Source organism: Hippoglossus stenolepis, chromosome 4 (assembly GCF_022539355.2).
Source record: "Hippoglossus stenolepis isolate QCI-W04-F060 chromosome 4, HSTE1.2, whole genome shotgun sequence".
NCBI lineage: Eukaryota > Metazoa > Chordata > Actinopteri > Pleuronectiformes > Pleuronectidae > Hippoglossus > Hippoglossus stenolepis.
In genome coordinates, this window is record NC_061486.1 from 21,636,497 (window position 1) to 21,657,585 (window position 21,089).

A 21,089-nucleotide genomic window follows, 5' to 3' on the forward strand; every position below is an offset into this window, starting at 1 on the left:
GTACTTTGAAATTCTCATATTGAAATGCCTCATTTCTTTATGTTTCATATTTTGTCTCAATTATACAAGAAGAGCAACTACTTTCTTTCTTAAGTAAAGAAATATTAACTCAGATATAACGTAATTTATTATTAATATTGATATGAGAATGTCAGAGCCTGCAGGAGCAACTCCACTGCTTTCATTTAGGAATAAAATCACTTAGAATACATGATTAAATACAAAAATAATTAAATATATGTATTGAATTCTGAGCTCAATCTTGATATCTATTTAAATCGAGCAATAGCATTCGGCTTGTGCCATAACCAGGGCAGCTGATACTGTATCTGTATCACGTGTGGGTGTGCCCATAGGCCACAGATTTACGCTCCAACAAATCCATGTTGTTTACTGCCGAAGAAGACCAGTCAGTTTGCAATCATGGCTCGTTGGTGGTCGTGATCTGTTTTGTGCTTTCAGGTGGTTTAGCAGGGTGCATCCACTAGAGTGCACCAGAGAGCAATCAACGATTTTGGAAAATGGATCAAAACTGCACCGTCTCCATTATAAAGCTTTAGTGCACTGCAGAAAACAAGCGATTTTGGATATTTAGAATTATTACTATGAAAGGAATACAATTCCTCTGGTGTCTTTTTCTCCACAAGATCTGATTAGAAAACATGAGAGCCATCTTCAGTAAAACAAGCATACGATGATGAAAATGTCTGACACACACTGTAGAAGAATAGCACAGTTTATTCAAAATTAATAAATACACATGACAGACTTTATCAAAATATGCCAGAATAGAGGTGCAGATTAACCACTCATCACCACTGACTGGGAACACAACGCCATGTTCAATATGATAAAAACAGACTTATAAATCAATGCTAAACTCAATGTAAGTATCATTGCAAAATATTGCCCTTTTTGATTAAGTGGACCTTAATGTAAAAAGAAAACCAATGCATATTTGACACATTAGAACTGTTTTGTTTTTGCTTGTTGTTTTATTTGTCCCTGGTTACAGATGAGGTTATGGAACAAACAGATCAACTTAATAGGAAAAAGTGGTCTGGGTTATGGCTAATGCATAATTACATTCTCATGAAGGGCTTAAAAATAACAGAACAATCATAAACTGGGAAAAAAAACAATACATAATGACACATGTGAAATCACACTAATAACATTTTACACTAAATGAATTTGGTATTTTAATCTCAACCTCAAGAAGCAAATGAGACAAAATTGAGAGTTTCATCTGAATTTGGAAAAAAGGTTTTATATTAATTAAAGCCATCTCTGAATCTCTGAAATAACTATGACAATGACAAAATATATACCAGCCATTCTTTACATTTTCTCCAATTAAATAAACACATGCTAAACACAAAAAAAAACACATCATACCAAGGGCTCGGAGCCACACATTAATCATGATAATAATTTTCAACATCCTGTCACTATTTATTTGTATCATTCCAAGCCCTTGATATGTGTCTCTTTCTTTTTTATTGCACCACAAGATAATATTGCATAGGATGTAAGCTGTTTCCAGCTCCTCATTGCCCAGCCATGATACTGTGTGTAAAACGTTCTCCACAAGGCTCTGACGAAGATACATTTGGTTCTGAGTGCCAATTAGTTTCAGCTGAATAGTTAAAACGTCATAAATGCAGCTAAAAGGATGCATTGCATGACTTCTCCAACATGTTTGCCAGCAGGCATTTGTCTTTTTGCAGGCCTCAATGTGCCAGTGGGATCAATCTTAGATTCTCTGTGGTATAAACCTTAAAAAACCTTAGGCCGGATATAAACAGTTTGTGCTTGTTGCCTCCCAGAAGATGCATCTACTCCAAAATGGAAAATCAGTTACCTTATCAGAGTGTGTCTAGCACTCCTGATTCTCACTGCATGTGGAAATGACCTCAGCCTTGGACAGGAAAAGCTTGCCGCTGGGACAGACGCAGACCTCGTAGAGATTCTGAGTGTTTCCAGAAACCCCTCCCTCGCTCAGGGGTAGGCTCGGCATGCGCACCGTCTCAGCATCCAGCACCAGCTGCACAACGGACAGTGTGGAGAGCAAGGATGTTCAAAGGTGTGATGGAATCAACAAGGAAATGTCTGGTGCATTGCTAAGGTAAGATAAGGTAAAATGAGGTACGGTAAGATTAAATAAGGTAAGATAAGAGAGGAGAGGATAAGATAAGGGCATTTCACTTGTTGTATCAGCAGCCCGTCAAAACGAGGTTGACAAGGGACCAAGTGAAATTATAAAATAATAATACAAATAAAACCCAGCTAAAGAGGAATGTTCAGTGAGTGTCTCACCAGTCTTTTGGTCCATTTGAAAAATATAATAAAAAGAATGTGATATAGCTGCACCCACATTATAAAAAGGTCAAATAAGTGCCTGTGACACAAATGCTTTCTGTATTTTAGCCTGTTGGTTGCATCACAATAATTATCTATCTTCGATTCATCCAGAATCAATCAAAGATTCCACTACACCACAACAGACCTGCAGAGCCCAAACACTTATTTTGGGAAAAACAAAAAGTAACAAGGTCGGGGAGTATGTCAGTATTTTAGTAATCTTTTTTAGTTATATAAAGATGTGTAAAGGTAAAGATCTAGAAGAAGTAAAGTAGAATCATCACTACTGCATTTGTGAAACTCCACTCAGTGAGGCTCTTTTGGCAGAAAAGAGATTACAGAAGATTACAGAATGAATAATGCAGATTTCTGTATTTGTAGATATTGGCACTGGCCCCCAAAATCCATATTGGTGGGTTCCTGTTATTAACCAGAGGATAAAACAGACTTAAAGATTATGCAGAGTAGAATGAAGGAGGAAGAAGTGTTTTTTCTTACCAGTCCATCACTAGACTGCAGAATAACATCCATGTTGGAAGAGACTTCAATGTTGCCGGCCAGAGCTTTGATGTGAACTCCTTTAGGTGCGTCGATACTGAGAAAGCGAGTGGGAGACTCCAACCTAAAGAGAAACATCCATTCATAGCACCTGTCCTCTCGTTTTTTAATGAACACAAACTTTTGTTCTTCAAAAACCAGATCGTCTTTAGTTTTATTTTACATTGTGTGCACCACAGTAATGACGGGGTAATGCTGAAGAAGGTGATATTACTAATCTCTGTCAATAACCTTAAGGTTCGGTATTTCTTCAGCTGACATCATACAAATGCAGGGACTTGACCCAATAAAAACCCTCACACGTGCACATGACTTGCAGGGCTCATGTGTTGTCCAGTGACTCGGCTGAAATACTCACCTCAGGTCTTTGAGGAGCTCCGACCTCAGCTGGGGCGTCTCCACTGAGTGCTGGAACAGCGCCCCCTCAGGACCTGATGGAGGAAGAGACACACATTAATATGCTTTAACTGAGGTTGGATCAAGTCGAGTTTCAGGTTCTGCTGCAGTCAGAGGAGCTTGACATGTAAGAATCTAGAGAGCTGTGAAAATCTGTTCATTACTGAACATCATACAAATGATGTGCAACTTTACAAAACAAGCATTCCACTAGAATGTCACACAGTAGTGCATACTTTTTACCAAGTGCAACTCTCCCCTTCTGAAACCACATATAAATTCACTAGATCCGTATTTTTGTTTAGATCTGCATCAAATTGCACTCACTCAAAACAATTTCAAGATCCATGAAGTATTCTCTGAGAAATCAACCAAAATATGGGGGAAAAAACCCTCTTGCAATTTTGGAAAATCCTGGATCCACCCCTTGATCCAGATGCAAAGCTAAATTGAATGGGTCCTTCCATTGGTTCTGCCCCAACTCTCTCTAACAAACCAACAAATGGACAGGGGTGAAAACATAACCTCCTTGGAGGCAATGAGCTTTTTAAATCTGCAGCATTTGAGCACATTTAATTTTTAGCCGTGCTAAAGGTCCAAGGCTCCAGGTCTGTCATTCAAACCACAACTTTAGTTCATCTAAGCAACTATTACATAATGTAATGACTTGCATGAATACAGGCAAATCCGAGTTGTCATTGCTAAAGAAGAGAGGAAGACACAAGAGAAAGAAAATGAACCCTGACATTAAGCACACAAAGTAGTCTCGGCTGCGGTGGATGAACCCTCTCGCCTCACTGTGGCTACAGAAGCTTCGCTTCAAGGATATTATTTAGTAAACACGTCCTCCTCCTCCTCCTCTACTACTGCTGCTGCTGCCTGCTGCTCTGTGCGCATCAAAATGGCCCCAGGCTTAATGAAGCCATCAGCTAACACGGCCATCGATCAGCCGTCACAGTGTGTCGTCAGTGACCCACAGCACCATCAACACACGCACCCTGGACACTGAGACAATGGGGGGTAGTTCAGCATGATAGTTTCACACTTTACTCTTTGATATGACATTTTGTGTGGTGTCAAGTGCAACACTGCTTTTGTTCCCCTCAAAAACACTTGATTAGGATCCTTCATTAATGTGATGGATCTCACCTGCATGAAATTCATTGAATTCAGTCAATTCAACTAAAGTAAATAGATTGAATTAACTCCATTTAATTTAATTGAGTTAACTAAAAAAAAAAAATCAAATTAAATGACTCATTTATTCGCTAAATTTAAGAAAGTCAAATAATGAAATAAATTTAATTGAGTTAACCTAGTTGAGAAAATACAACTAAATAAATTAAATTGAATTTTTGATAACAGGTTTTGATAACTGAGGTCATTTATTTTCATTTTATTTTCATTTCATTTATATGTAGGTATATCCACTGAGCTGTACGACATGAGTGACTGTGAAAATGACTGTATCTCTCTTTGTCCTTGGTTGCTAGATTGTTGCACAGATCAAACCAAAGAGCTCTTGTTGTGTTCACATCTGTTCAAATCTGTCAAATGTTTTTTGCCAAGAGGAGTGCGTCATTTCCAAGGAAACAGTGGGTGACGGCTGTTGGTATACCTGTGACCCGTAGTTTGTCTGGTCCAATCACAGCCTGGTCGCCATCTGCAGTAAACAGCATGTTGCCATTGTTGGAGCTAATGAGCAGATTTCGAATGTGTCCCTGAGCCTGTTTTGGACCTGCAACAATAACAACAACAGTAATACCTGAAGTTGTCTGGCAATAATACATGGGAAAAAATGTTATCGTCAAGATTTATACTTTGTCTTACTTATACTGCTTCAAATCTGCAGTAGTTATATAATGAGACACATTCAAGCTTTACTGTGTAGAAACCTCAGTCTCCGTACACACAAAAGTATGGTGCCATGTGAGAGTAAAGAACCAGCTACTGGATAGAAAAGAACAGGTTAAACCAGTGGAAAAGTAACATATCTGCGGTTATACCACGTCTCCCTTCACTTCATCAGTGTTCATACTCAATAAGAAGCAGATTTAAAGCAGATACCTCAGCCAGTGGGATATTTAACCCACTCCAGCACCTACAACTGAGAACCGGCATGTAATCTTTCCTAACAAGCCTTTTCAGCTTCATTTACAGAGGGCCGAGAGGATGCAGACTGTTTTTTATGGCTTAATGATCAAGGACACACGCGACGCTACTGTGTAACACTGCAATTAGTTGGGTCATTTGTTGGCCTTTTAATTATGACAAAATACCCCAATGCAGCCGATGGTGAGCCATTAACGCACAAATATGATCCGCCACAGGCCCTCGGGCCCTGCGTGTAATACAGAACAGTCCAGAAGCAGTGGTAGAGAGAGGGATGATGTCTTTAATGGGTTTTAAATGGAAATCTAAGAGATGGTGAATGGAAAGATGTCCTCTTATGGCGCTTTTAATGTTGGATGAGAAATTGCTGCAGGACAAGTGTGTCAATGACTTTACTATTCCCCTCATACATCAATGGGATACTTTGCTATGCACGAGCACTGTATGGTTGCGTGTGTGTGTGTGTGTGTGTCCTCTTGCAGGCTCTCACCCACTGATATCCTCCCTGTGACATCACCATTTTCATTACGGGCATTAAGGGACACATTTTCCGATGAGTGCACTACAAGTGGAGAGTCCTGAAAAAACAACAAAAACAACAATAGCATGATGTTACCAAAGCTGTGCAGATACCACATGGTATACTGTACATGGTTTGTGAAAGCATTTAGTGTCAGTTTCACTTTGATCTAGACTGTGTGTTGCCATGTAATTTATATTCATATTTCCCATTTGATCACTTTTCCTCTCGTGCCACCATTTAGAGCTTTTGTGGTTTTCAGTGGATTATCTTGACAATTGTGGAATGGATTGCCATGAAATTTGGTGCAGACATTATAGTCACCTTAAAGATAAACTGTCCCTGCCCCTGACTTTTAATATAGCGCCACCATCAGGTCAGACCTGTAGTTTTCCCCAGTATTGCCTCAGCTGTACTTTGTATTTTGCGCTTTCTGGTAAATAACCTTTTATAAAAAATTTCTAAATTGAAATTCTGCGTTTCTTTGTGGTCAATAAATTTAGAGATGTAATAGATTAATAAGGAGTAAACTAACTTTGTCCTTTACCTCATAAAAAAGTTTCCTCCAGTGGGTCATTATGTATCAACAGACATATTAACACTCACAGCTGCAGGCTTGTATTATTGTATAGAGCATTTGTTATTTACTTATTAACACTTATAATCGTTCTGCTGGAGGAGGACACACACCAATCAGAGAACCAGAGGAAACCAACCAACCTGGCAACCCGAAAGTTGTTGTTATTAATAGTATAACTGGAGTCTGAAGCATTAATACCTGACCTATTTCACAATAATAAAGGAATTTGTTAGATCTTGAATGCAAACTTTGTAAAGAAAGAAGTAAAGTTATTAGAAAGTTGTATTGTGTTTTAAGCATGTATATGGAGGAGATATGACACCATAAAAGTGGGTTTATATTAGCAGACATGGCAGAAATACCCAGAAATGTGAGATTTTATAACATTTATAAAAATATAAAATTTTCAAATGAGGCAGCTTTAGCAATAAATCATTTTGCAGCTGCGTGGAAGCCCTGTTTATATAAATGATCCAAGCAACTAACTTTTCATTACTAAGGCGAAACTCCTGAATCTAATTAGGAGATCCATAGTATATTAGAAAGAGTGTCCGTCCATTAATGAGGAATACATTTCCTTTTTAACGAGGCCTATAAAGTCAGAAAGAATTCTAAAAAATTGCTGCTATGAGCAAGAAAAGCCATAACATGTAAACAACTGCAGAAAAGCGTTCCCATCTGCTGCTGGCAGGCGGGCCATAAACTACTTTCCACCTCAAATATCCCTGAGGTTAATGTGGAGCTCACTGCACCACCACGTGCATCGTGTGGGACTGCCAGATCCAGTTTGTCCTGACACATCACCAAAAAAAAGTACAGTTGGAAATATGCACTTCATTCACTGCAACTTGATCAAAACTGCAGGAGCCTCTGCAAGGAATTCGACCGAGGCAATACGGCACATGCAGTCTGCACAGATCCAGCTCACAGTCTTATTTCAGTTTGGTAAACAATGAGATGAAATAATGGTTGGGCTACTTAGCTGAGCAAACATCAGTCTGAGAAATTGCTTGGAAGACAGAGCCAGGAGGGAAGCAGAAGGTAGAAAAAAGGGACGGCAGAGAGAGGAAGAATGTGGGAAGACGAAGAGCGATTATCATACTTCTCTGGAGTGGATCTCCTGAGCGTAGACTGGAAACAGAAACTCAGACTCGCCCTCCTCCAGCTTGACCCCATCTGAGTGAACTTGTAGGTGTCCCATCCCTTCCTGCAACCAAAATGAAATGTGTTCAGACAATATATGGATGGTATGAGATGAGCAACTTCAACATTCAACCATTTTACAAGTTTCCAGTTGTGAAACACGTAGCAATCCACCGCATTCACACGGCGGCCATTTTCCTTTGATGTCACACTCAGTATGTGGAGCCCAAATGTTGTTTTGAACAAAATCTTGTACTGCTGTAATCCGTCATATAGTGAATCTGACAAACTGATTCGTTCAGATCATAACTGATCAGAAACTGAAAACACAACAAATGGTAAAAATCCCGAGGGACATGGGACCATGTCAACATTAGAACACTAACTTCCCTGCTACCATCACTGTTTAATACACTATGTTGTACAATGGGAAAGAAATTCATCCTGAAATACCAATGCACCTCTGGGACACAATTATTTAAACCTGGAAATAAAATCCACTGGAATCAAGCTAATCTAAATACACATGTTCCAGTGCACATAATGTAACCTGACATTTACCAGAAACATTTCTGAGGTCAGGTGAACATTTAACCTTACCTTGCTAGCTTGATTACATTCAGTCCATTTAATGTACAGTCTTAAATAAATGTGTCCAAGATGTGCATATTTTAATATAAAAACAGCCCTCAAGACAGGAAGTGGTTGAATACTAATGTTAGCTGTTGTCTAATAGTGGCTAATGAGTTATCAAATATGCCGTTTAACGCTGAAATTTTTTTAACTATCTACAGTTTGTCATATTCTCTGTGTTTTTACGACTTATAAACCTGGATCACAGCAGCAGTACAACATTATTCTATTCATAAAAGCGTTTGAGCTTCCCACCCTCAGCTTGATGTGAGAGGCAAATGGCCGCCATGTGAATAAGTTCCCTGTAGCATGTAGGTCCATCTTAGAATAAACCAGCCAGTTCCTTTTAGCTGTGCAGGGACTTCACAACAGTGTGTGAACGTGTATGGGTGCACATGTTTGGGTGTGTGACAGCTTGTTGCAGCTCTTGAACAACAAGTCTCCATGAACAACAACAAATACAAACTAACTTTTGAAAGTAATAACGGAGAATACTACTGTTTCTGCTTCTGGTTATAATAAGCAGGTACAACAGGATCAGTGTGATAGATGTCCAATCAAAACTTCATCACAAGGGGTGCTACTGATCATTGACTGGTCTCTGCAGATATACAGAAAAGCAAGGAAGCAAGAAAGGCAGAAAACAAAATCCTTCAGCTGAAAAGCACAAAGGTGAGTCATGCGTACCGTGTTGAACCACATCACCCTGAGGATCCAGATGGTCAGAGCAAAATTGACCACAAGGATGATGAGGAGCAGCAGGACAAACAGGTAGAGGCAGCGCTTCCTCCAGCCATAGATGCCGATCTTGTAGACGTGGTCGGGCAGCGGCCTGGGCGCGCTGCTGCCCTGGGTCGTGGTGACATACTGCTCCCGCACCATCTGCTGGCTGGGCACAACACACAGAGCCAGGTGCCCAGGCGATAGAAACCGATGTTGAAAAGACGAAAAACAGACATTACTCTTCAGTGCACTTCAGAAAAGACTTGACATGGCAGGTCACTGAGTCAGAGAGAGTTTGTAAGGCATAAAAAAAAAACAGTCACATTATATAACATTACATATAAATAATGTTATATAATGTCATATAGATTAGCTACACAGACAATATTCTTTGGATAAAATTGACACAAAGCAACATTATCATTAGTTTGAAGTCATGTTTCTGGTGACCTGGGGAATCTAAGTCCACTGGTAACTCTTGCTCCATTTTTGTTCTCCACTAACCCCCGAAGGAAATATCTGTCTCTTTACCTCCAACAACTAGTTGTATTCTACTGCTGTTTAGTGCTGGACAGGTAGTGTGCAGTGAGTTTATAAGGATCAGATTGTAACTATGCTAGGAGAGTGATGGAGTAAACCAGAACAGTAAAGCTTAAAAACTAAAATATCAGTTTAAAGTTGCTATAATCTGCAGAGCTGAGGAAAATGGCACAGTTGGTTTACAATGTCTCTCTCATTTGAAGTGACCTCTTTCACATGGTCATGTGGTTTACTATTGATATTAAAATATTTTTATAGAGGCTTTGAATATGTCTGTAAACTCTGCGATCACAGACATAGAGAAAGTTATTGCAGTATTGCACACTATAGCTCCTAGTTCAAGAAGAGAACAACTATTTCTCCTCATTTACTCGATTTATATATTTATGCCTGGTAGTAGTTAGAGTGAAATATTTATTTATTTTCATTTGAGAACCATATGTAGCATTGGACATATATTGTTACTGAATGCACGTGTTAATAAGGTTTGGAGAAGGACATCAGACATTAATGTGTTTTTTTTTAATACAATTTCATGATGTATAAGATAGACCGAAACAGGTATTTCCTGTGAGTTTGGTCTGAGGCAGGGGCAGATCCAGGGGCCCCAGCTGAAATCTGATCGGCCCCTGAGGTACCAATGTCCTGTCAGTGGTCGTTTGTACATGACAATTTAAGAATTTTCATTTTCTAAGCTTTTTTGAAAAACACAATGTGCACAGACAAGGAACTATTTCAGCTATAGCTTTTTAGCTATTAGCTCAAAGCTATCGAGCTCAACAAGTAATGATTTAAATGTGCACCTTACTGAATCAGGAATCTTGCATGGATGTTGGACATCTGTGTAAAAATTGTGGCCCCTTTATGGTCCCTGATTTAGAAAAATCCTAGACCGGCCGCTGGTCTTATGTGTCTCTCTGCTCTCTGAATTGAGTCATGTGGTGGGTTTTCCACCTCTGAAAAACAGCTCTCACACATCCTCCAGAAATTCACAGTGTTCAGAGACAATATTTTTCCAGCCTTAAAGCTTAAATTGTACACACACCAACCTGCCTAATTGCACCTCTGCACGATGCCTTGTTCACACATTAAACATATAATATGTTATTCATAAGCCCAGAGCTCGCACACAGACCCAGTGGCTATCTTTCCCATTTCACCAATGGAAAACTTGACTGAATTTCCATCAGTCTTTAAAAAAAAGGCGAAGGCAAAAGGAAAATGCCAACAGAGCAGAGGACATTTCAGCCACACAGCAGAAGGCTGTCAATGACAAAGTCAGCATATTTCAAACCACAGTGAATGATCGAAGTCATGACACGACAATAACTTTCTGTATTCAGTTCACTTGAGCACAGACTGACCTCGTAGGTTCAGAACCCCCACACACACACACACCTCACCCTCAGTCAGCAGATTTAGACCATCTAACACGGTGACAACAGGGAACCTCAGGGACAGATTTCACAACGACGCAGGAAGCGTGTGTTCGAGTGCAGTGGAGCCAAGGCCCACGCAGCCTCACAGGGTTGCAGAGTGCGGAGCTGTCACTCTCTGTTGATTAATCTGTATTAATAACCAGACTCAGGTTGTGGAGAAAGCTGATTTCACTGAGAACAAGGCCTGAAGACAATGCTGTCAGCTGTAGATAATTCTGAGTCAATAAAACACTTAGATCAGACACAGTTTGTTTGTTTCTCTCAGCAACAAACTGTGTGAAATGTGTAGCACCGCCACACCTCAGCTTTATAGGAAAAGTTATCAAAAGGAAAATGTATGCATGTTTTCTCAGCTGGGTTTTCTGAACTGGATGAGGCCCAGACTCCTGATCCCAGGCTGATTTACACACTCGACAGGTGTTGCATCTTCTTGCCGTAGCTGAGGCATTTTCCATTATGTTAAGGGGGGGGGGGAAGCAATTTTTTATCATATTTGGCTAATATCTCCTCTGCTAGCTGTACGTTCTGTGTGTGCACTGAAACAAAATCTAGTTGAAACACACAGCCCTGGCTGTATTTGGGAAACAATGAAGTTGGATGAGTCAAACAGCACAACACTGTTTCAGCCAATCAGCAACAAGGGTTTAATGCTCATGTACAGGACAGAGGGAGGGTGAAGGGGCACTGGGAGCGAGATTGAGGTCTCTGAACCGTAAATAGCTATTTTCACAGGAACAGTCATAATTAGTGTATGCTAACATTAATGCGTTTTTAATTAAACATTTGCAAACATCACCTGTTACATGTCACATGAGATAATGTCATCATTCCTCTGCCTTCTACTGTCGAATAATGGAAGGACAATCTGAAGTGGCCTAAGATAACGTACACCACCAACTCTGTTTTAGAATGTAACAACTACTGTTAGCCACTGGAAATGCTAACACCGCTATCTCACAGGTCGTTATACCCACGATCATTTTCAAAGTAGTGCTTCAAATGCTAATTGCTGAAGCACCACAATTTACAGCTAACCCTAAGAAATAAAGAAAGCGCAAAGACCGACCATCAATGTGTCCTTTCAACAGTGGAGAGACCCCCGGGAGTTGAAAGGGATCATGCTTTTGCTTGACTTGTGGGTAACCTTCATATACTTTTGCTCACATTTGTTCAATATTATGTTGTTTCCTTTGCTAATGTTTGTCATTGCTATTTCCAACTTTTTTAGATCTGTGGTTCGCCTTGGCAATGCGCGTCCATGACTTTGGGGGGTGGAGCTTATGAGGGACCAGTGAAGGGAGTGTTTTGGTCGTTCCCCACAATCGCTTACCCCACCTTTAATGGAGCCACTACTCCAACTACAAACTAATTCTTCCTTCACATTAACAGATGTTCAGCGAGGCACATTGTCCCACTGTGACTCTTAGGATGATGATGAAAAAAGCAAAAGATGGTGACAAACTATATGAATATACTCAAATTAATTGTTTCTATAAATAATGAAGGTAAATGCCATTCTTTCCTCTAAGCACGGAATGATGGATAAAACGAATTGTGCTCGCTGCTCAGGTCTGGGCTCTCTGAGGTCCTGGAGAAGATGTTTCGGAGAAAAGGTGGTGAGGGTCAACAGTCTCCCTGGTTTGTGTCTTGCTATTTGCCGTCTACACAGGGAGGAGACATCAGTGCATTAAAGGCTCAGGGTATTTCTATGACTAAATCCACCTCTCCACAGGACCTGTCACATGGCCTGCGAGCCCAGCTGTGATGAATAGCCATTATTTCACCACCAAACAAATGGATGTTGCTTGAAAAGGGAAAAGAAAATGATGATTTCCACAGGGAAGTGGAAACCGAAAGTTGATAAGGAGTAAGTGAGATGACATGCTCATTTCTTTTTCCCTCTATATCTCACCTCATTTAAATGCATTAATCATACTTGCGAGAATGAGTCATGATGGCAAATGTCATAACTTTGCTTCTTTCATTAACATGGATTGAGTTGTTGTTCTTTTTTCCATTGAGAGTCAGTGTCTGTTAAATTGACACCATTCCAATATCCCCACACGTTACCAACCACAGATCATTTGCATGTTAACATGTTGATCAGCCTCACTCTGCACTTTGGGCAAATGAGCGGCGAGGAGGGAAAGAGCTCTGGATTTGTTCATTATGATGTTAATGAATTTGATCTAATTAGTTTAAATGAAAGCATTAAGAGGCCTCCGTACGTTCGCAGCAACAGCAGCAGCTGGAGGAGGAAGCAGCTTTGAGGCTGGATCTTTAAAGGCGTCTTCCAGCTCCAGTTTCAGTGTTAGCACCAGCCCTTCAGCCGCAGACTGATCCTTCCATAGCAACCCAAATAAACACTCCCCGAACAGCCTCGCTGCTTAAGTGCCAGGAATGCTCAATTTATGGCACATTATGATCGGAAATACAGTCTGACCATTCAGCCTTAAGAGAAACGTTGTGCCTTGAGGTTTTTAAGCTGCCTGGGGATAGAAACTCAATCTTTTAAATGGGATTTTCATTCTTAAAATTCACAAATCTGGATTTTCCACCAGAGGAGAAGCCAAATGCAGGTTTCAAAATCAATGTTGACCTCGATCAGAGTCCACTGCTCTCTAAGAACAGGAGTTCTTGGGCTATTTATCCTACAGGGCACCATCTCGATTAACCTCAAACAAGTGATGCTCCCTGCCAGGCTCTGGCTCTGACCTCTCTGGACAAGAGCGAGGGCTGGGCAGGAGTCCAGGTTCCCCTCCTCTGAGAGGAGGCTTGACCTGATCGAATGTCAGAAGTTTCAATGAGTTCAAAAAGTTCAAGTTGTCGTTCACTAGCAGCCGTGTGTGGAGCTACCGAAAACTGAGCAGAAGTGTCTGTCTGTCTCTCTCACAAGTGGCAGCCGACATGTCTCCGCTCTGCTGTGATGCCTTACCTTCTAAAAATAGGACACAGCATTGTAAACTAAATTTAAAAAAGCTCCACAGGACAAGGACACACACACACACGCACGCATACACCGCTTAGGTATGACAACACTAATAAGCAACCATAAGACACAGAGGTTTTGCTCATAAACCATTACAGAGGAGCTCTTTTGCAAAGTTATTTTTTGTATTTCAATATTTCTGGCCATGTATGGTAAAACTGCAGACAGCTGGCAACTCAAAACATTTTTTCAAAATCCCAAACTACCTCTGTGAGGAAAGCAGAGTTACCCCAGCACAGCACGAGTCACAAAGAAATGAGGGGAAAAGAAAAGAACTGGAGTGTAGGTCAAAGGTTGCCATAATAAAAGACTTCAACTTTATCTTTAGAGGAGATAAAATGAGAGGGATTATTGCTGTGAGAAAAGACAGAGTATACTCACAGTTGTGTGTCGAGACAGAGCAGCCCTCGGTCCTGTACGCTGCAGTAAGCAGAGCTCGAGCTGGTATGAAGAGCTTGAGAAGCGGCGGTGCCTGAGCTCTTCACAAGTCTGTCAGCCCCTCAACAGCTGTGTGCCATAAATTCAGCTGTGCCAGTGCCCCTGGTGAGTCACCACAAGACGGCGCTCCCAATCCCCCTGAACACTCTCTGGCTCCTGAGCCTTCCTGCAGACAATATTTGACTATCATCAGTGTGTGAGAGAGAATGGATAGAAACAGAGATAGGGGAGGAGGAGGAAGAGAACCATCAGTGGAGAGGTTCAATCTCTCTCACACACAAACAGTCAGAGAGAGAGAGTGGGAGGGAGGGAGAGAGTGACCATACATAATAAAGGCAGTAGTTTGTCATACATACCAGTGAGTCACTTTCCCTGCCTAACCCGGGGCTCCATGCTCTCCAGGTCTAATTTGGGACTTCAGTCATGGCTCTGAACATGAAATTAAGCTGCTGGTTCAGATAGCTGTGCTGGGTGACAGGCGGCAGGAAGGGCGGAACTATAGTGGAGGGCAGCTAGTATGTCAGACAGACAGACAGCAAACACAGCATATTTATAGACAGGAGGCAGGTGAAGGCTGCAGTTGTTGGAAATAGTTTAGTTTGACTTGTGGTTTTGAATTGTTTCATTCATAAGCTGTGGCTCAGTTTCAAAACTACATGTGTCATTCATGTAAAGAAGTATCAACTCAAGTATTATTACCAAGTATTAACATGACTCTGATTCTGTCATTTCACAGCATTAATAGTGTGTTGAACACATTTTAACTGGAATGCCACTCAGTAGAGCTCCCAACCCCACCAAGGCCCAACAGTCTGCTTATGAAACCACATTTAAATTCACTAGATCCTGATTTTGATTTGCCTATTCTTCTCAATATGCCTGTTTTTTTCTGATCAAGATCCATGATTATTCTCTGAAAAATCTATGGAAATGTTGAAAGACACTTAAGTGAAAAAAGTGGGGGGAAAATCGCTTGGATCCACCCCTTGATCCAGATAGGCTCCAAAATGTAATGGGTTCTTCCCTGACCCATACACATCCTTACACAGTAACTCTGTCTGGGAGTTTTTGTGCAATCCTGCTGATAAACAGACAGACAAACAAACATTTATATTTGCTTAACTGGTGTATCTCAAATGAATTATAAAATGCATTATTATTGTTGTTGTTTACCCAATTTAATGAATTATATAGTGACACTGATTTTGTAGGTTCAAACAGGCCTACTATGACAGAGTAGGAAGCAGGACAATTGCTCTACTTGTTCATAAGGATTTATAACAAAAACAAACCGTAGGGCTCATATCACGCCGATTCATGCCTTCACTGGTTACCAGTTAAATTTAAATTCAGGATTGATTTTAAGATACTTTAAATAACTTTTAAAGCTCAACATGGGCTGGCCCCCACATACATTTCGCAGCTATGATTCCCTATAATCCGGGTCGTGACCTGAGATCGGCCAGCATGTCCCTGTTGGCTGTCCCTAGGTCAAGGCTGGCTACTCAAGGGGACCGGGCTTTCTCTGTCAGGGCCCCGAGGCTCTGGAACTCCCTGCCAGATGAGATTAGGCTCGCCAACTCATTACAGTTCTTTAAATCACTGCTCAAAATGTATTTCTACAGGAAAGCATTTCTAACATGCAACTTGTAATTATTTTCATTACAACATCAGTCTTACAGAGTTCAAGTGTGATGTTCCTCATTTAGATAAGTGCTATACAAGTAAAGTTATAAAACCAGAGAACAATCAGTGACATCAAGGCGAGTCTTCTTCAGATCCATTGATACAGAAAAGCTTTTTTTTCTCCAGTTATTTAGATTTGGCCTTAAAATTAGTAGAGGACCAATCTAAAATGGATGCACAATATACACATAAAGAAATTCTCTAAACCAACAATCTTTGTTAAGGGTTGTTCAGTTGAAAAGAACACCCACTGGGTTGATAAATGTATCTTTTGTATAAAGTTTAAGGTTATTCATTTCACATATTATTCGTTGCCACAAGATTATAAACTAGCACCAGCATCTCAGACCACCACCTAATCAGCTCCTGCAGTACTTCAACCCTGGCTTGCCAGATCATTCCGTCCACTACTGTGGTATCTACGTCTGACTATCCTGAAATTGTAATGTGGTTTTTGTCTTTATCTAACGTCCTGTTTTCCTGTGTTCAGGGCCATCCCCGCCTGCCAGTCTCCAACTGCTGATCTTCTACCACCTGCTAGCCTGTCAATCGTCAGCTGCCTTCACTACACCCCTCCTGTCTGCTGAGCCACTGGACCCCTCACTGTTACCCCTCCGCTGTCTGCCTGCCCACCGTGTGATCCTTGTTACTCTTCTCAGTTTGCCAATAAACTGTCGAAATGCCTTTTTGAGTCTGTACCGCATTCTGGGTTCAAAACTCCAGTGAACTTAACAGTGAGTTCCACAGTGAAAGTGTGTGAACAGATTTTATTGAGTAACACACTGTTGATGTGGAAGTTATTGTGACAATTATTCTAATAACTGCCTCATTACATTCTACCCAGTGCCTTCAGGCACTTCCTCTCTGCCTCTGTTCAACTGCACATCAAGTCAGGTTATGACATAGTCTAACCAATCTCTGCTCTCGCTCCTCCCTCCTCTGGTTTTCATTGAGCTAAGAGGATCCAGATCTGGCCCAGTGATGAGCGAAAGGTTCTCTGTGGGAAGATCTAATGTCACAAATACTGGAGGATGGATGAACTTGAAAATGCACAATAAACCTAAGCATGAAGCAGAAATGCAATGGATTCCTTCTTCTGCAGTGCAGCCTATTGGGCCCCTTTGAAACATCTTCACTCAAATAGTGCTTTGTTTACATTGTGGTTTATAGTACTGAAAGTTATTTTCCTTCGCCACTTGCTGATGGAGATTTTCTGAAAGGCATAGGCAATTAGTGTACTTCTTTTCCTTCTTGCATTCATTTGTTTTCTATATATGTGACTAAAGATGACAGTGAGTTATGACAAACTGAAAATGTTGCAAGATGCTTCAATTTCATCCACATGTCAAAGTCAAAAGAAATTTCAAAACACAAGTTGATTTAGATTTTGTACTTGATGAATAACCTGAGTTGTATGTGAGCATAGTACACAGCACATACATAATTGTCACTGGCTGACCACTCAGGGAAGAGCTGAGAGTGGAGGTGCTTCTCCCTCTCTGCCTGTTCATAATATTTTGCCTGCTCCACTGTGGACACACAACCCACACACAAGCATAAGTGCACACAGATCCACATGAACAGGTGTAGGTTCTGCAATGAAACCATCTAGTGTATTTGTGACATAAAATACTGGAAATCCTCTTTTTAAATTTAGATTTGTTCACTGGTCATGTGAGTGTAAATAAAAATCCTTCACAAGAACAACAAAAGATGTGAAGAATTATAGTTAGAGGAACAATATAACATTTTAGAGGTGTTATCTTTGGCAGTGCTCGGTTGCAGAGAGCTTTTAAATCTTTTATCAAACTGTGGTGAGGTTTGTGTGACACCTAGAGTTTCAAACATACAGAGCAAAGACACCTACTCTGTGCAATGAGTCTGTTGACAGCCGCACATTCCGGCTTTTGGAGTTCTGTCACAAATTTTGGCCTCTGTTCCATGTGGGATAGCATGAAAGTGTTAGGGGACTTCGTGACATACGGCCTACTCTCATCGTGTGGCTTTCTGTAACACCTTCTCTTTCTATGGGAAAACCGTAAATCAGGGAGAGCTGTCTAAAACTCTGAGGAAGGAAACAAACCAAAACGTTGACGGATCAAGGTACATAAATAGATAATAAATATAATAAATAATATATAATTGATATAATTTTGAGTCTTGCTCTGTTGTGGTCAGCCACAGATGGACTTACCGTGAAGCGTGGATCAATTTCAGTCCCATATAGTAAAATGAAAATAATCAAATCATCAAAACGATCTGGTGCCGATTTCTGGTCCCAGGTCCCCACCGCTGTGGTTTATCTGCTGTGGTTTATCTGCTGTGGTTTATCTGATAACTTAGAGGAAGATTTGACTGGGTCTGTGCACTGACCATTGCAACACGCAAAGTCTGTGTGTGTTAGAGATTGGTGGAGGGAGGCAGGGGAATAATTCTGACAAATAGCCCATTGGCATGAATGACAGGTCTAATGGAAGAAGACGTCCGCATGCCAGCTCACCAGACACACTGATACATCACATGCACACATACATATTCATATAGGAAATACTCACAACCTAGATGAATGAAAGCGTTTGCATGCCAGCTCATGCCATGCAAACACACACACGACTGAGCTGCATGATAATACTACACACAGAAACCATTGTGAATCACACAGGTCACTTTAATACTGTGCCTGATTAGCCTTTTCTCAGGCGCGTGTGGTAGTGTGCACACTGAGCTTGACAAGAGACGGGTGAAATTCCCAGTATAACTCCACCCCCCGTCAGTGTGTAATAGACACTACTGGGAGTAATAGATAGTGTTAATGAGAGCATCAGTATCAGGGCCTTATAACAGCATACCATTCATTAATAGTAAGCTTATTATATTTAGAAAAGTCAAACCTGATTACAAACACCTACTGCTCTGCTTTACAATGACGGGAATGTGAGCTCAATGTTACGATGTGTTTTCTTTCTTCTCGTCATTGCAAGAACACAGAAATAAGGTTAGGGATAAACACCTTAATAAAAAATGTTAGCGAATATAGAGCATTGCCAGTATTCGACCGATGTTAAATTTCAAAGATACAGAAACAATTTCACATGCTTGTTTGTCATTACGCCAGGAACACAGCAACAGCCTTTTTACAAGCCAGAAACTCTGGAATCTGGCTTCAGACCACACAGAAATCAGCTGCCAGGCTTTAACCAGAGTAAATGGGTTGGAACACATCCTGGTTTCATTGTCTGTACAACAGCAACCTGTATGTTTTAGAATATATTTTAAGGTTCCTTTAATTATTTTCTACTTAAAGTGGAATTTTATGGTGTTTTTATTTCTTTGTTACTTTGTTTTGAGAAGCATCATATTAAGATATATGCATATAATTATCAAGGGAAATAATGATAGTATGTCTCTAGACAATCAAACACAACAAATAAACTTGAATACACTACAGAAGCTCAAAAAATGCAGAGGTGTAAATAATTAAGTTAATGGAGATGAAGAAAACTGAAACAGTATCTTGCATCAAATATTTTATAATGTAACAGTTGGGCTGTTGTAAAATCATTAGTAACGTACATTAGTGACAAGTCACCTGCATTGAAAAGCAGAGGCAGTGATGTCTTGTACTCTCAGATGCTGGAGGAGTTGGTGCATTGTTCAGTGTCATGCATCTAGTTGGTGCTTGAGGTAGTAATGCTAGTGACAAAGTGACACTTGACAGCATCCATCACACCACCCTGTGTCTTTCACGCCCCCAGCAAACATCTGACAGTAGAGATAGTTTCTTCGTTTCTTATCAATATCTCATAACCTTGCAATGCCTGTGGCTTCTCAGACAAATGGTAGACATAAATGATGAAGCTCTCGCACCATGTTACAACTGATCCGTCTCAACACGAAAACATCACTTGAGTCATTTGTCTCTTTGAATTTACTGGATGGCAACACCAAGTACAGTGTAAGTGTAGAACTGAGGACTTTCATTTAAATGATTCCAGCTGGCAGACCAGGTCAAAGCAACATTCACCTCAAGCGTTTATTGTGAAAAGAATCATCGCTGTACAGCTTTGAATGTCTTTGTGTATGATTGGCCTCATGATTTAAGGTCAAGTAGAAAATGGATCCAATATTTGATGCCAATTTCCTGCATCTTCAAGAATTGGATTCTACGCCCAGCCCCCAAAAACTCAAAGTTTTGTTAAATGTCAGAATTAAAATTTTCTTAGTGGCTAAATTCATTAATACAAGATCAGAACAGATCATTTAACCAATTATTGTCTTAAGTTATTACAAAATGTTGAAAAAATAACCAATAGTTAAATTATACTTATTCTTGTTTATCTTAAGTACATCTTTTTAAATTATATGTAGTTTGAGAGTTTATACCATTTTATTTTCTACTATACAAATAAAATGTATTAATTCCTTATTAAGTTAATAAGGCAATTGTTCTGAGCATCCCAAGTTGGTAAAACATTTTCTAAAAAGAACTAAATGATTTTTATTGACCATGAGGATTTTTTTTCTTCCTACTTAACTACCTGAAGCCCAGCAGCAGTTCTGACAAAATTATACAAAGGAGTTTTCATCCAATTCATAAACATACAGCATCAGGTGAGATGACAACACTTCAGTGCACTTTAACATCACTTTCTACTGAGATTTTTAAATCTTTGGGTTGTCTGGTTAGTGTCAGCGTCATCTCATCATGCTCTTAGCTGCCTATTAAGACTGATCATACTTTTTTAATTTTCAATTATTTCTTGAAGACCTTTTATATTTTTTTCCAGTATTGAGCTGTGATACAACTCACAGCTCAATACTGAAAAAAATATAAAAGGTCTTCAAGAAATAAATGAAAAAAGAATGTCTCATTTTGATTAAGATTCCTATCATCTCTGAAGTCACAATTATGGATTAATGACTGAAAAAAGTCTGGTTATACCAATTAACAAACGCACACAATTGACA

At 40.1% G+C, this 21,089-nt stretch overlaps 1 protein-coding gene across 5 annotated transcripts; it reads right to left on the minus strand.

Annotated features, from left to right (window-relative positions):
• Positions 1-718: 718 nt before the first annotated feature.
• On the minus strand, positions 719-14,876 carry sgcg (sarcoglycan, gamma). 5 transcript variants are annotated; one of them, XM_035153909.2, is made up of 9 exons: positions 14,792-14,876; positions 14,379-14,601; positions 8,994-9,195; positions 7,633-7,737; positions 5,921-6,008; positions 4,937-5,056; positions 3,281-3,353; positions 2,863-2,986; positions 719-2,047 (listed from the first exon to the last, which is right to left on the minus strand). In XM_035153909.2, exons 3-9 carry the CDS (start codon positions 9,186-9,188, stop codon positions 1,880-1,882), a joined length of 873 nt encoding a protein of 290 aa, XP_035009800.1. In that variant the 5' UTR covers positions 9,189-9,195; positions 14,379-14,601; positions 14,792-14,876; the 3' UTR covers positions 719-1,879. The 5 variants fall into 5 exon arrangements, with proteins under 5 accessions (XP_035009800.1, XP_035009802.1, XP_035009801.1 ...); XM_035153911.2 differs by lacking the exon at positions 14,792-14,876 and having other exon boundaries at positions 8,994-9,188; positions 14,379-14,693; XM_035153910.2 differs by lacking the exon at positions 14,792-14,876 and having other exon boundaries at positions 8,994-9,191; positions 14,379-14,693.
• Between the last annotated feature and the right edge of the window lie 6,213 nt (positions 14,877-21,089).

Bases quoted from the DNA above. Each gene is read 5' to 3' on its own strand.
- sgcg (XM_035153909.2), bottom strand. From the start codon at position 9,188: ATGGTGCGGGAGCAGTATGTCACCACGACCCAGGGCAGCAGCGCGCCC. The intron at 2,987-3,280 runs GTGAGTATTTCA...GTTTCTCTTTAG, and splicing joins GAGCTCCTCAAAGACCTGAG to GTTGGAGTCTCCCACTCGCT. The intron at 2,048-2,862 runs GTAAGAAAAAAC...TCCGTTGTGCAG, and splicing joins TGCAGTCTAGTGATGGACTG to CTGGTGCTGGATGCTGAGAC.